Source organism: Rhea pennata, chromosome 11, assembly GCF_028389875.1.
Source record: "Rhea pennata isolate bPtePen1 chromosome 11, bPtePen1.pri, whole genome shotgun sequence".
Lineage (NCBI taxonomy): Eukaryota > Metazoa > Chordata > Aves > Rheiformes > Rheidae > Rhea > Rhea pennata.
This window is the reverse complement of record NC_084673.1, coordinates 17,443,792-17,458,306: the sequence shown is the minus strand read 5'-3', so window position 1 is coordinate 17,458,306 and position 14,515 is coordinate 17,443,792. Positions and strand designations below refer to the sequence as shown.

At 33.8% G+C, this 14,515-nt stretch overlaps 1 protein-coding gene across 4 annotated transcripts in view; it reads left to right on the top strand.

The window, feature by feature from the left end:
• The window catches only part of THOC2 (THO complex subunit 2), a 61,382-nt gene that overhangs the window by 31,130 nt on the left and 15,737 nt on the right, over positions 1 to 14,515 (top strand). For all 4 annotated transcript variants that reach the window (XM_062584489.1, XM_062584488.1, XM_062584487.1 and 1 more), the window contains 11 exons: positions 1,284 to 1,414; positions 1,516 to 1,617; positions 3,732 to 3,816; positions 4,828 to 4,921; positions 5,403 to 5,483; positions 5,726 to 5,822; positions 7,751 to 7,868; positions 8,696 to 8,875; positions 9,805 to 9,969; positions 10,753 to 11,028; positions 11,998 to 12,139. In XM_062584489.1, coding sequence (XP_062440473.1) covers positions 1,284 to 1,414; positions 1,516 to 1,617; positions 3,732 to 3,816; positions 4,828 to 4,921; positions 5,403 to 5,483; positions 5,726 to 5,822; positions 7,751 to 7,868; positions 8,696 to 8,875; positions 9,805 to 9,969; positions 10,753 to 11,028; positions 11,998 to 12,139 — 1,471 coding nt within the window. The remainder of the gene's footprint in view (positions 1 to 1,283; positions 1,415 to 1,515; positions 1,618 to 3,731; positions 3,817 to 4,827; positions 4,922 to 5,402; positions 5,484 to 5,725; positions 5,823 to 7,750; positions 7,869 to 8,695; positions 8,876 to 9,804; positions 9,970 to 10,752; positions 11,029 to 11,997; positions 12,140 to 14,515) is intronic.

Genomic DNA, 14,515 nt, shown 5'->3' with positions numbered 1-14,515 from the left:
TGATAATTCAAAATTGACTACTGCCAAACTGAAGTGCATAAATGATTTATAAAAATTTAATTTATAAAAATTTAATTATATATATAATTTATAAAAAGAGGCGTTCATTTTTCTTGCTTAACATGTAAGTTCTCAATATGAAGCCTGCAGAGTTTCCAACAGATCCTTATTACTCCTGTATCTTACTTGTCATGATTTCCTGACTTGCTGAAATTTTGCAGAGAAAATAAAATTTCTGAACTGTTCCTAAAAGCACGAAATCTGAGTCACTGTTCAGTTTGATCGGTCTTAAGTAAGATTTCAAAGAACTTGACTGATGTCATCTATAGTTCTGTTAATGATCTCTCGGCCTACAGAGGAGTGAGTCATGCAGTCTTAAACAGATCACTGCTTTTTCGTAAACATTGTTGAACCCACTCTTTCTGACCTCTGAAGGCTGACTTTCAGCAGTGAGAGACTGCCAAGCAGTTCATAAACTGGTCATTTCTGATTAGGAAAAACCTGCTGCTTAGTGTTAGTTTATAACTGTGAAGGAGTTAAGATTCTTGGACTTACCCTATCTGTGGTTGAGCTACTTGTGCAGAAATCTCAGCTGGAGAGAGTGGCAACTGTTTATCCTCTGTCATGCATGGAGGTCTGCATTGTATGCTGACTTAACACAGACTGATATTTGTATGTGTATATGTATGCGTGTGTGTATGAATATATATACACACACACATATGTATATATACATACACACATATATGTAAATTTTTTATATATAAATTTTTCAGTGTTTATAGAATATGAAGTAGGATGTGATATCATATGAAAAATGACACTTTAGTGCCATAACAACACCTAGTACTACAAATAAGTAAATAATTACATACAGTTACATAAGATGTTGAGAATAGAGGTAATGGCAAAAAATATTTGATTATATTGAAAGCAGTTCTCAAAATCCTTTTTCACTTGTTGCGCTTCGTACAGGTCCACCCTTTATCTGTTTTTCTTATGAATTCTTTGAAGTTACAAATGCAGCCTGCTGAGCACTTCAGCTGCTTCCTACAAGCATTTTATATAGAGAAATAAAACTTTGACAACATACGCAGTCCATGAATTAGCTAACAAAAGATTTGTGATGATGGATATTTAAGTCTTTTTAGATTTTTATTTTTGTTCAGGAGGTCATTAATTTGAGATAAATATATCTTATTGGTCTATTAAGATGTGTGTTATGAATGTTACTGCTTCTGATATACTTGTTAGTTATCTCTTTTAAATTGTCTTTATCTCAGGAGATCTTATTTAGCTGTCTGTTGAGTATTACCGATCAAGTATTGCTTCCATCGCTTTCTTTGATGGACTGCAATGCGTGCATGTCTGAAGAATTGTGGGGAATGTTCAAAACTTTTCCATACCAGTACCGGTGAGTAGAATAGTTTTCTTTTCCATTTTTCTTGGAAGTAATCTTTCTCAAGTTGTCAGTACAAACAATAATTTTTGTTTTTCTGCTTCCAATCATTCAAGGTATCGTCTTTATGGACAATGGAAGAACGAAACATATAATAGCCATCCACTTCTAGTGAAAGTTAAAGCTCAGACCATAGACCGAGCCAAATATATCATGAAGTAAGTTGCCAAATTCCATAGGTAACTATCAGATGTGATGTACTGTGTTTCGTGTCACCAAAAGAAGAAAAAGCTTGACAAAAGTACTCCCTTCTTAGACTCGATTATTTCATTAAATCCTTTATAAACAAGAATTACCAACATACTATGATTTAAAAACTGTCACAAGTAGTGGTACAGACTAGTTTGTCATTAACAAAGGTATTTCATCTGTGAAGAGTAAGTCTAGTTGAACTCTTTAACCTTTTCTGTGATAGGAATGTGGTTGTTGATAAATTGCCTTAAAAAAAAACCACACAAAAACAAACAAAAAGAAACCTTAGTGCAAAATTTTTTCTCTAGGTATGTAGACCATTTAATCACCAACAACCTCAACTTTCTCTTCTAAGCATTTCTGTTGTCATAATTTCTGTAGGTTTCAAAGTAGGATGGTTTTCTTCAAAGTTGAGTTGAATGTCGTGATTTATTCTCATCTTCATGTGGGCTTGCAGCAATTTTAGATTTACCTCAAATATAATGATTCTCCTACATCATTGTCAGAGATTTGTATCTCCGTTTTTTTGTATAGCTTGGACCAAAAGTAAATGCTGTGGTTTTATATAGTGGATAATTAGAACTTTTCTACATAGTCAAGACAGAATAATTGTTACTGGATACATGATTTTGGACTTGCAGATGTGAAAGCTAGAAGGGATGATTATGAATCTCTTACAACTTCCTGCATGGCTAGCACAGATCAGAAAAGTTTATATTCCTTTACATGTACAGTAGTAGGCTTTTTTCTTTTCTTTTTTTCTTTTTTCTTTTTCTTTTTCTTTTTCTTTTTTTTTTTTTTTTTTTTTGGAGGAGGAGGGGGGAACTAACTCAAAAAAAATGCAGTGGTCAAAATCTGTGTTAAGTACCAAAGTCATCTTGCAAATCCAGTTCCAACCAACTTTCTCAAGTTGGAACTGGATGTCAGAACCAGGAATAGAACATAATCTCCTTCCAGGCTTCTACACAGACCACTTGATAGCTGGCAAAATATATTAATGAATATTTTGATACAGTTAAAAGTTACGCTTTCAAGTTAAAATGCCTTGGAATTAAATTAAGTATGTTTGGAGGAGGGGAAAAAATAAAGCACACTTTAAATATAGTATAATTAATTAGTTACTAAGTTTCACAATATGAGTGTTTAACTAAGAGGCTTGGTGGTGTTAACTCAAAACAAGACTGATTTTTTTGTGTGTGTGTATGGTGTGCTTGATAGTTTAAAAAAATAGCAAAAAACACTGAACCAGTTAGGCCTTTTCTCTCAAGTTATCTTTGCAGATGTGTTTCTTCTAATTGCAGACACCACGCTTTCTCTTGATTATACTCTTGATTTGTTTTTAGTGTAGACAATTTACATAACAGAATTAATCATTTCAGAACATGGAGTAAGAATCCTGGATTCTGAAGTAGATTATTCTTTCATAGAAGTTTTTGACAAATTACTAGGGATTGTAGTGGTGTTATGTTACAGTCACTGAAACAAAAATCATGTGTGTGAGTTATGGACTGGAAATAAGTAAAGCTAAAAGTGCTGAAGAGTCACCATTCTGCTTTAATATTTGTATGTGCAGTTTACTATTGAACATTGACTTAGGATTTACTGTTAAGCTTATATCTTTAGTAGAGAATGCTATTGAAGTGAAGCCTGATGAAACTGGTATTGTTTTCCAATGAACAGAACACAACAAATCTAAATATAAGTGAGCCGTGGTTAAACTAAATTTGCAGGAGCAAGTAGAAGCATTTTAGGCTATCTTCAAATATGGTATAGGCCCCACTGACAGCTTCTGACTGAAAAGTGCTCTGAGATGAAAGCAGAATACAGTGCAGAGTAATGTGGGGAGGATTTGATTTGTTTGCTTGTACCTGCTGTAAATCATAGAGCTATATGATTCAGACTCCCTGAAGCATAATATTACTACACTTTTTTCTTTCTTTTTTTTTTCTTTTTTTTTTTTTTTAATCCGCTAGTGAGGATTTAATCAGGGCAACTGGTAAATGGGTTTCTTCATTGGAACTGACTCATTTTAGGGTTCTGATAGTTTATGTGTTCCAGTAACACGTATTCTCTTTTACAGGCGTCTAACAAAGGAAAATGTGAAACCCTCTGGAAGACAAATCGGAAAACTCAGTCACAGCAATCCTACAATTTTATTTGATTATGTATGTAATTATATGTATTTGAATACTATTAGGTCCTGTCTATAGGTATTTAAATATGGGAAACTGCAGTCTTGATTAGAGGGCAATTCTAAAATCAGTGTGTTTGACTCTTGACAATTTTAAAGTTTGATAATTCTGTAATAGCATAGAAACACAGATCTAAGATGTTAAGTATTACAATCACTCTTGAATAACCACAAGATTGCCCTGAAAATTCTATGCAAGGTATGCAAGTGTTGTGCTGATCATACAAATTCAAGTTAGGCTTTCTGGGCAGTTTTGCATGTGTGGTTGTGCATGTGTGTGTGATGAAGATATCTTTATACCTGAGGTTCTTTAGGGGGAAACTACAAGGTTGAGGAGGGCTTTCAAGATGACTTGGTATTACAAAATGCCTGGTAACTGTATATAAGTATGTTGATAGATTTACCTTATTTACAGATGTGATTTGTGATTATTAGTTAGTCTTTAGATGTTGCTTCAAAGACTGAGTATGGAAATTGTACATAACTATTAATATACCGGTAAGAACTCTCTAAAATTGGATTGATACAGAATATATTTATTCACTTTTGTATTACTAAATGAGAATGAAGACCTAGGTTATTTTTGCAGTTTTTCATTATAATAACTGGAAAGAGAAAATTATTGCTAAGCTTTGGGTATTTTGGAAAGTGACTGTCTTTTTTATTCTTCCTTAGGGAACAATGTCAATGAATTGTTTGTATGATTTTCATTTTGTGATGGTTTGAAACCTAAAACTATTTCATGTTAAATAAAAATGTTAACACAGAACTGTGTTTACATGTTAGAGCATGTTTTGCTGATGTCTCTAAGATACTGGATAAATCAGTGAGACTACTTGTTACTTTGGAAGTCCTTTAGGACACTTAAAAATTACAAAGGTATTTTTTCTAGGATTTGAAGACAAACCTTCCTTAATTTACTAAGGAAAAATAAGTTATGGAATACTGTTCCTGTTCAGCTGAATGCATCTTTTGTAATTTTCAGATTTTATCACAAATACAGAAGTATGATAACTTAATAACTCCAGTTGTTGATTCACTGAAATACCTCACTTCACTGAACTACGATGTCTTGGCATGTATCCTTTTATGTAAGTTAATATATCTAATAACCATTACTAATACAGTTCTAAACTCCAGATTATATCTGCTGTCCTTCAGTAAATACTGTTTTCTTTTGTTACTACTTTTTGCTAGAAATACTTTAGTGATGTTTGTAAGTATCTTGCCCACTTCCTGATTATGGAGCTTTTCTGTTTTTATTTGCCATTTCTCCACTTTGACACTGAAAATTATCTTATTTTTAAGCTGTTACACTGCTTTCACTCTGTTCTTGAAGGCCTAGAAACTCTGTAAGTAGTGAGGTAAGACTGTTTATGTTGCCATTTCTTTTGATTTTTGTATTATTCATATCATATCTGTTAGTGGATCCCCTGTACTGTGCTTTCTATACTTGTATGTTATGTTCATTTATTACAAATTCTAAAACTAGAAAACCAGATTTGTATGGCTTTATTTTTGACAAAACGAGGCAAAAAATTCTCTTTAACTCCACTAAAGACTGTATTATTGAAGCTCTGGCAAATCCTGAAAAGGAGAGAATGAAGCATGACGACACCACCATCTCAAGCTGGCTACAGAGTTAGTATTTTTATTTTATGTATTACATTCATGTTTAAAATATTTCACCTTTCTTATGGTCGGCCATACTTTGTTCTATTAGTTAATTTTTCAAACAAAGCAGGGAAATGGTAAGTTTAATCAGTAGGAAAATGTTTCCTTGTAGTACAAAGTATATATTACTGACTTACTACATGTAATTGATTAATACCTATGTTTAATACTGCACAGCGTTTAGTCACAGATACTTCTTCTTGCTTTAGGTCTGGCTAGCTTTTGTGGTGCGGTTTTCCGAAAATACCCAATTGAACTTGCTGGTTTACTTCAGTATGTAGCAAACCAACTGAAAGCTGGGAAAAGGCAAGTCTTGCACAATTATTCTGTATAAACTGTATTTTCATAATGTGAAATGGATGTTTTGGATGTTTCATTTGCTGATACAAGGACACTCAAGGGGCACTCTAGAGCACAACTTAGAACTCTAGCAGTGTTAAAACTCCACTTCTACTATCCAGAAGTTTAAGAAATTAAACTAGCAGAGAGAATAATCTACTTAATGGATTTTCCTCTAATTGTGTAGTTGTGGCATGTTTTTGAAGTACTGTTTTTCTCCGTAATGTATTTTGCTACCAGTTGTCTGAACCACCCAGATGAACAAAAACCAACCAACCTACCTATTTTGGAATACTGTCATAGAAACTACTGTACGTTATTTAAAAAAGAAGTATCTATGATAGTAAAAGGTGTGATAGTAACAATTTTTAGTTTACTCTTTCTCACAGTATCTTTTCTGTAGAAACGTGTTTTAACATTTTTGTTATCTCAAATACTTTGGTTTATTCAATGGCCATTGAATTGCTTCTTGATACATCAATGTTAATCATTTTATTTTTTAACTTTTTTTAAACAAAGTTTGCAATTTGAATTTCCTTTTTCTTCTGTTGTCCTTCCCCATCATTGCTTAGTATTATTTTCTCTTTTTTTTTTATTCTGAATGGATGATTATTTTCTCTTTTTTGTTTATTCTGAATGGATGATTTTTATCATGTAGGTGAGTATTGATTTATAATATGTTCTATTATGAATCTCCATATGCTTGCTGAAAGGCTTACCAATGGAGATAATGCAGAATGTTACTTTAGGATATTATACTGAGAAATCTAGTTTTTTTTCCCTTCCCTGCAATGTAGACACTCAGTCTCATGTGCTCCCCTGTCCCTAATTTATTTTGTATTCTGATGATGGTACAATCACATTGAACTGCAGAAGAAAGGTAAGTAATGTTTATTGTCTTTGCCCAGTATTAAGTAGTAAGGCTTTAAGTACTTTGTAAAATTAATCAGTTTTGATATTCAGCTTAATATTTGGGATATTAAAATAAAAGTAGATTTAGCAGTGTAGCCTGTTCCATGAGACAGAAGTATTTTATTTAGTGCATATACTGGAGTTGTACAGTTCCTAAACAGAAAAAAACATTTGTGACTGGAAAAGCAAGCAAGCAAAAAAGGTATAAGTAGGAATAATAAAAATATCTAAACGTCTAAATATAAAATTTCATTTTGGAGGGCGTAGGTTGACACTTTTTTAATCACAGATTTCAGAAGTTGCTACAAAATATTGCGGTTTTGAATGAGCGTGGTGTAATTTGAGACCAACTGAGGAAAAGTCATTGTTCTCTAGAATTCAGGGCATCAAGCAAAGCCAAGTCTTTGGAGGGGGATGATTATTGGAGTGCTTTGTATTTCCTGTGCTTTAAGTCACAATGTTTTCCATGTTCAAAATAAGCTTCCTAGACTGATTTTGCCAGTAAATTTCTGAGGTTGTATACTGTCCTAGAACAGGGAGGATAAAAAAAGATGAGGAAAGGAGAGGGAATTTCCCAGAGAATTCCACGTATATGGTAGATGAAATAGCTGTATAGGTAGATACAGTGTGATTCATGTAGAAACAACATAAAGGAACAATTACATTTTTATGGTAGTTTTATACTTTAATGGCACTACACTTGCTATTGTTTCTGAAAACAATGCTATCCTGCTTCTCCCAAGGGATTCTGAAATCCAGCTGTTGAAGGTCTATGTTGTTTTTAAGTAACTTTTCACTTGCAGGAAAGATGCCAGTGTGAACAACCTACTAGTAACATCTTAATTGATTTAAAGAAAAAAAAATGTGGTTTAATGCACCTCATAATGCACCTCATGTTGTTTTGTACTGTGCACTGAGTATTGTAGCTTCCTTTTCTTACACAAGTTTTCTTGCTGTGCTCCATTTTTGTGTTTTCTGTGCAGCTTTGATTTGCTTATTTTAAAAGAGGTAGTACAAAAAATGGCTGGGATAGAAATTACTGAAGAAATGACAATGGAACAGTTGGAAGCCATGACTGGTGGAGAACAGCTAAAAGCTGAGGTGTGTTCATCTTAGTTTAATTAGTAACTTAATGATAGCTATTGCTTGCTGGTGGTGCTTTTGAAGAACCAATTCATGAATTTGGGCAACACAGCTGTAAAAGAGGCTAATACTTTCGTCACACAGCTGCTCACTCCAGTGAACTTAGAGGCCTTGCAGATAGGCAACCAAAACAAAGTATGTATGAGTCGTGGTTGCTGTGCTTCAGTATCCCATGTTAATGAGTACAGCCTTCATTATCTGGTGTTATATGACAGGCTGCAAATTATGGTAGCCAGTATAGTAGTCCTGTTATTGAAGGATTTGTTCCGAGAGTAACAAGAATGAGCGTGGTAACACTTAAACCATCTTAGTGATTAAACCTGTTTTTAGTTTTTGCATCAAAGACCTTGTGTATTTTAAGGGGTTGAGTATTTCTAACTGGAACTGAAGTCTGAAGTTTCTCTATTAAACAGAGAAGAGACTTGGAGAAGAGGACAGCAAATATAGGTCTAAAGTGCATCCTAGTCTAGGATGGCCACTGACTTTGATCGTCTGACATTGACAGTCAGATCACTGACTGTGACCTTAATACTGCTCTAAACATGAATGTAAAAATGATTCTGTGATTCTGGGAGAGATGTGGGTTTTGAAATGTCACTCTTTACTATGTAGGGGACTAATAGCATACAGGACTATTTATTTATGATTCTTGTATACATAAATCACAGTATTCGATCCAGACAGACAGAAGATTATTTATATGCAGTTTCTCAGTCAGAAGCATATACAATTTCTGTACATCATGCACTATTCCTAAAGTTAGGGAATTTGTCTCTACTATGCAGGGTGGATACTTCGGCCAAATCAGGAACACAAAAAAATCTTCTCAGAGATTGAAGGATGCGTTACTGGACCATGATCTTGCCCTTCCACTATGCCTGCTTATGGCTCAACAAAGAAATGGTGTGATCTTTCAAGAGGGAGGGGAAAAACATCTGAAACTTGTGGGAAAACTGTATGATCAGGCAAGTAAAGCATGCATTTGTAAGAACCCTTTCTTTGGTAAATTCTGATGCATCAAAACTGTAGGTAAGAATTTGCAAAATTAGTTGCAGTGATCTCAGTAAATTGACATACATGTGCATTATGCTGTCAACATGTGCAGTTGAGGTCCTTTCTCTTTAGATATATGGATTGAAATGGCTCAGTTTACCTATATAGGGTTTGAAAGAATTTGAAGTTCGGTTTTGGTGTGATTTTTTTTTTTTTTTTTTTTTGGTTACTATTTTTTGATCTCCAAATTCACTTGCCCTAGTATTTTGGTTCCTAAGTTGCTATTTTAGTCAACTGCAGATACCACAGTTCAACAAAAGATGTCGTGGTAATAACTGTACAAAACTAGGAAAATACAGTTGAGGATGAGCATTTGCAAGATAAGACTTAGGTAAAGTAAGACATCTGTCTCTCTTAGGAGACACTGGTTACTGCTTTGCATAAGCTGTTGATGATTTATTACTTCCTTCAAATGACCTCTGAATGATTAGGACGCCCTTTGTTACAGGCAATAAGGAATTTGTATTTTTTAACTTACGTTCTTCTGATCTTGTTTTGTTAGAGAAACTTCACCCTCCCTTTTTTTTTTAAAGAAGCAGCCTTAATTCCTTTTTTCCCTCCCCCTCTTTAGAAAATAAGTATTTGTTTCATTCTAATGGAACAGAATGTTCTTAGTTCTACTGGCCTTTGTGGGGCTTTTTCTAGGTGCAAGAGTGATTGAGTCAGCATTGAATGACATAAGTATGTGGTATGAAGAATTTAGCATCTTTGCATCAGGAAAAAAGTTTATTTAGAGAACAATAATTTCTTAATGTTTGTTGTTCAAAAGAAGAAATAGAAAAAAGCACCCATCTCTACCTTCGCTTTGAAACTGTTCTCTAACTTTATCTTTTACATGCAGTGCCATGACACCCTGGTACAATTTGGTGGATTTTTAGCATCCAATCTAAGCACAGAGGATTACATTAAGCGAGTGCCTTCTATTGATGTTCTCTGTAATGAGTTTCACACACCTCATGATGCTGCGTTTTTCCTTTCAAGACCCATGTATGCACACCATATTTCAGTAAGTAAAACTCTTCCCTTTGTCTCCTTTTAGATCAGCAGTAGTGTTTTATGACTGTTTGTGTTAGGGTCTTCTACAGTTTGATTACTAAGTAAACCTTGCAGAAGCTTTATCCTTATGGAGATTTAAGGCAGAGAAAATAAGCTGTGGACTGAAACAAAGATTGTGCCATATTTTTTATAGAAAATACGGCCTATTTTTCAACTTCTACATGACTGTGAGAAGTTATAGCCAGTGAAGTTAATGTCTTCTGATGATTTTGAGCAATTACAATAAGTTCTCTTTTTCCTTCTACATATATATATATGTATATAAATATATATTTTATATATGTAATGTATATATATGTAATGTATATATATGTAATGTATATATATGTAATAAATATATATATATATAAAAAAGATTTTGGCAGGTGTTCTAGATGCATTTTTGCTAAGGAGGAAAATTTTGCAGCTGCAGGCAGGTGTGGTAGGTCAGAAATCATCAGAAATAAATTTGCTCTGAATCTAGAATGTTGCTAAATGTTGGCAGCAGTATAGTAAAGTGTTTTCTCATAACAGATGAATTTGAAGAAGATAAGGGCATAAATGAAGAAAGATCAAATCCATCTAGTACATACGAATACTAAAAGTTCTCTTGGATTTTTTAGTGTTTTATATGTACAAATAAAATTTCATGTGTAAGCTCTTATACAGACAGATAATATGAGAAAATTACTTGGTATTTTGTTTGTATGTGTACAAAGATTACAAATTGCTATTTCTCCTTTTTAATCTACAGTCAAAGTATGATGAACTAAAAAAAGCGGAGAAGGGAAATAAACAGCAACACAAAGTTCACAAATACATTACATCATGTGAGCTGGTGATGGCTCCTGTTCATGATGCTGTGATCTCTCTGCACCTTCCCAAGGTTTGGGATGACATCAGTCCTCAGTTTTATGCTACATTCTGGTCTCTGACAATGTATGACCTTGCTGTCCCACATAGTAGCTATGACAGAGAAGTCAATAAACTTAAAGTCCAGATGAAAGCCATAGATGACAATCAGGAGATGGTATGTTTATATAATTTTATATTCCTGTTTAAGCTTTCTAACACAAAAAATTTTCTTTACGAAATCTTTTATTAAATAATTGTAACCTCATATTATAAACAGTGTAGAACAGCTGTCTGTGTAGTGGTACCATCTCATAGTTGTATTTTTCAGAATGACATTCTGCAGACTTGCTCATTCTTTTTAGGATAATGGTGGATATTTGTATAGCTAATAGTAAAGAGTTATAAATTATGCAAATAATGGTTTTATATGTGCTTTTTAATTCTGAGGAAGCAAACAAAGAAAATATGGTATTTGCTTTCTATAATACTGTTACTGATTGCAGTTGCAGGGAAAGTTCTGTCCCTGCTGGCATATAAGTTGTGTATACATCATTTCATTTTTTTTTTTAATATGTTCTAAATTTTTCTTTCTTTCCTAGACCAGTCTGTCTGGTAGTGTATATGGTTATGTTTTCTGTCTGTTTTTAAGCTAGAAATATATGACAAATCAACTACTAATTGTATTTACATGACTGCCACTTCAGGTACCATGTTAAATTAAATCACTTAGCTGCTCTCTCACCTATTTTATGTAAATATATTTTTGGATTAAGCTAACTAGAGTCAAAGCTTGTTAATTCTGAGTAAGTGGGTTCATTCAGAAAGGCTTAATGTATTAATGTATAGTTCATCCATTCTGATTTCTCACATGCACTTAATCTGGATTGACTCTTCCTGAGAATTCCTGTATTAAAAATACTAGTGGCTTCATTAAATAAAAAATAGTGGGAGAATCTGTGGTTTGGAAAACTGTCTTTGACTTTGTATTCCAGTTTAACTGTTCACTTTTACCTTAGTTTAGTCAATTGGTGTTTATAGGTTAAATCATATGATTACTAGAAAGCTATTCAAATATTTTTCAGTGTTATCAGATTTATCTGTAGCAAATACTAGTATATTAAATGAATTGCTTTGACATTTATAGCCACCAAATAAAAAGAAAAAAGAAAAAGAACGTTGTACAGCTCTTCAGGACAAGCTTCTTGAAGAGGAGAAGAAACAGTTGGAACATGTGCAAAGAGTTCTGCAGAGACTGAAACTGGAGAAGGATAACTGGCTTCTGGCAAGTGAGTATCTAGGGAAAAACTGTGGGTGTTTTCTAGTCATCCCTGTTCCCAGACTTGAAAGCTCATCTAATCTGAGACTTGAGACTGGTACTCTAAATATTGGTTTTAAAATTTGATCTCATAGGTAGAGGCCTATTAACAACATAAGACACGTTAGCTTCAAGGTAAAAGTTTTACTTCAAGTGTTCAGTGATTGTTTTTCAGGGAGATGTTTTGTTTGCTTCTTGCAATGGGGAGACTTTTAAGTATCTTATATATTTTTAAAAATACTAAAAAAAAAAAAAAAAAAAAGTAAGATTAACCAATTCAGTGGAAGATTTAATTACAGAATGACCTGCTCTTTAGGACACTACTAAGTCAGGATAACTGATTGTTACGTTGCAAGGAATACTCGTATGGATTAAAATCCTGATGAGTGGTTTGAATTAACTTTGTTTCAGAGTGCTTAGGAGGATATACAGAGTTATATGCTGCTAATCAGACAGTAGCACAAACCCTAGTCCAATGACAAAATAAGTGTTATGACAGCACAATAGCAAAATGAAATGAAAGATGATGTAAATGCAGATATGCAAGAGGCAGAACTTTTTTTTTCTGTGACAGAATCTATAGTTTTTAGTACTTTCGAAGAATTCTCAGAACTGATTATAGTGTGGTTAATCTGAAATATTTTTCTCTAGTCAGTTTTCTTCTCTGGAAGAATTTTTATCTTGGTGAAGTTTTCCTGATCCTAGCTGAACTGCTTGCTTCTGTTATGACGGTGCAGCAGTTATTTCAGTGGTATGTGGTTATGCCTTGAGCTTTAGCTGCTGACATTGTCCGGTTCTAGGGCCACTGCAGGTGTTTTGTACTTCATTTTGTGCACAGACTTCTGTACCTTTTTGCTAATAAAAATTAACAGAGGATTACAAGGTCTGACGTCTGCAATAATTACTGTTCTCTTTTCAGGGTTCTTGTGTTCTTCAAAACTTACTAAAACTCCCCAGATCTATCTTAAGAGTGGCACTGCTGTTGTATCTCACACAAGGGGTATTCATTGCAAAGGGTTATGTAACCACTTTAAACAATCATTAGGAGTTTTTTGTTGTTACTGTATCAGACTTCAGGTCAAAGCTTGAGATAAAGATCACTGATGACTTCCAATTCATATATCTTAAGTCAAATAATAAGTGTGTATGTATATGTGTGTGTGTTTATATAAATATAATATCTGTGTTTATATAAATATATTTTAATCTAGCACCTTTTGATGCTCATTGAGATGCTTGTCTTTGTTAAGAGTAGATGAGTTACTTTTCATCAGTTTTATTTCTTTTTGTTAAGAGATTTCAGTTTGTAATTGGGAATAGTTGCTCGTCAGTCCCAAGGAGCCTAACATGATCCAGTGGAAAAGCAATTTGTTGTCCAGCTCATGTAAGATGCACGTAACTGATTTGATAAAGAATCATTGTTGAATGAGGAAGGGTTATTCCCTATAAATACTTAATGTAATGTCACTGAGAATAATTAGCTACATGAAACTGGCTAACTTACTACCTGAAAAATAACTAGCTCAATCTGGGAAAGACTGATAGGTGCTTCCTTAACAAAGCATTTAGAAGTAAGTAGAAAACTGCTTGTGTAGAGATCACCTATACGTAAACATGTATTCTTAATACTGTTGATTTGGGAAAGAGGCTATAGCTGATGGTTGTTATCAGTTTCCACATTGAAACAAATAATCTGTGGTCTTGCTATATAAGGAGATTGAGCAGCACATCTACTGTAGTAGTAATGGTTCTGTAATAGTTGTGTGGGTTTCTTTTTGCTTCCACCTCGACAGACCACTTTCTTGTGTGTAAGTGGTTACATTGCTAACAGATGGGTTAACTAATGTTGAATTTGCTAGTTTTAACACTCAAAACTGTAGCTAATCTGAGTATGACTGCTTGCTTATTAAAGTTTTGAATTAACTTACATAGTTGTCTACATCAGGCATGACTGTCTAGACTTCATTAAAAATGGTTAAGTGTTGGTTTTAACCTGTGAGGAATAGGTATGTACTAAATTTTAATAAAATCAATATATACAATTTTTAGTTAGGTAAAAGCTGTTAATCCTCTCTTGAGCAAGTTTTATTTTATGACCATCATGGAATCAGAGCAAATAAATTCTGGTTCTTATGAATGCCCTGTGCCCTGCAGCCTGTGCAGAATCCCAGTGCTGTAATGCCAGTTGCTGTCATGAGGATCACAACTGTTCTTCCTCCGAAGGCTTACCTTCCCAGTTTTCAGTTCTCTTCTTCCTTCCATTTGCTTATTTTCTTCATGCCTGCTTTCTGTGCTGCACAGCCCTCTCAGCTTGTTATGGTCCTTGTTAACTGGGCAAGAGCTGCTA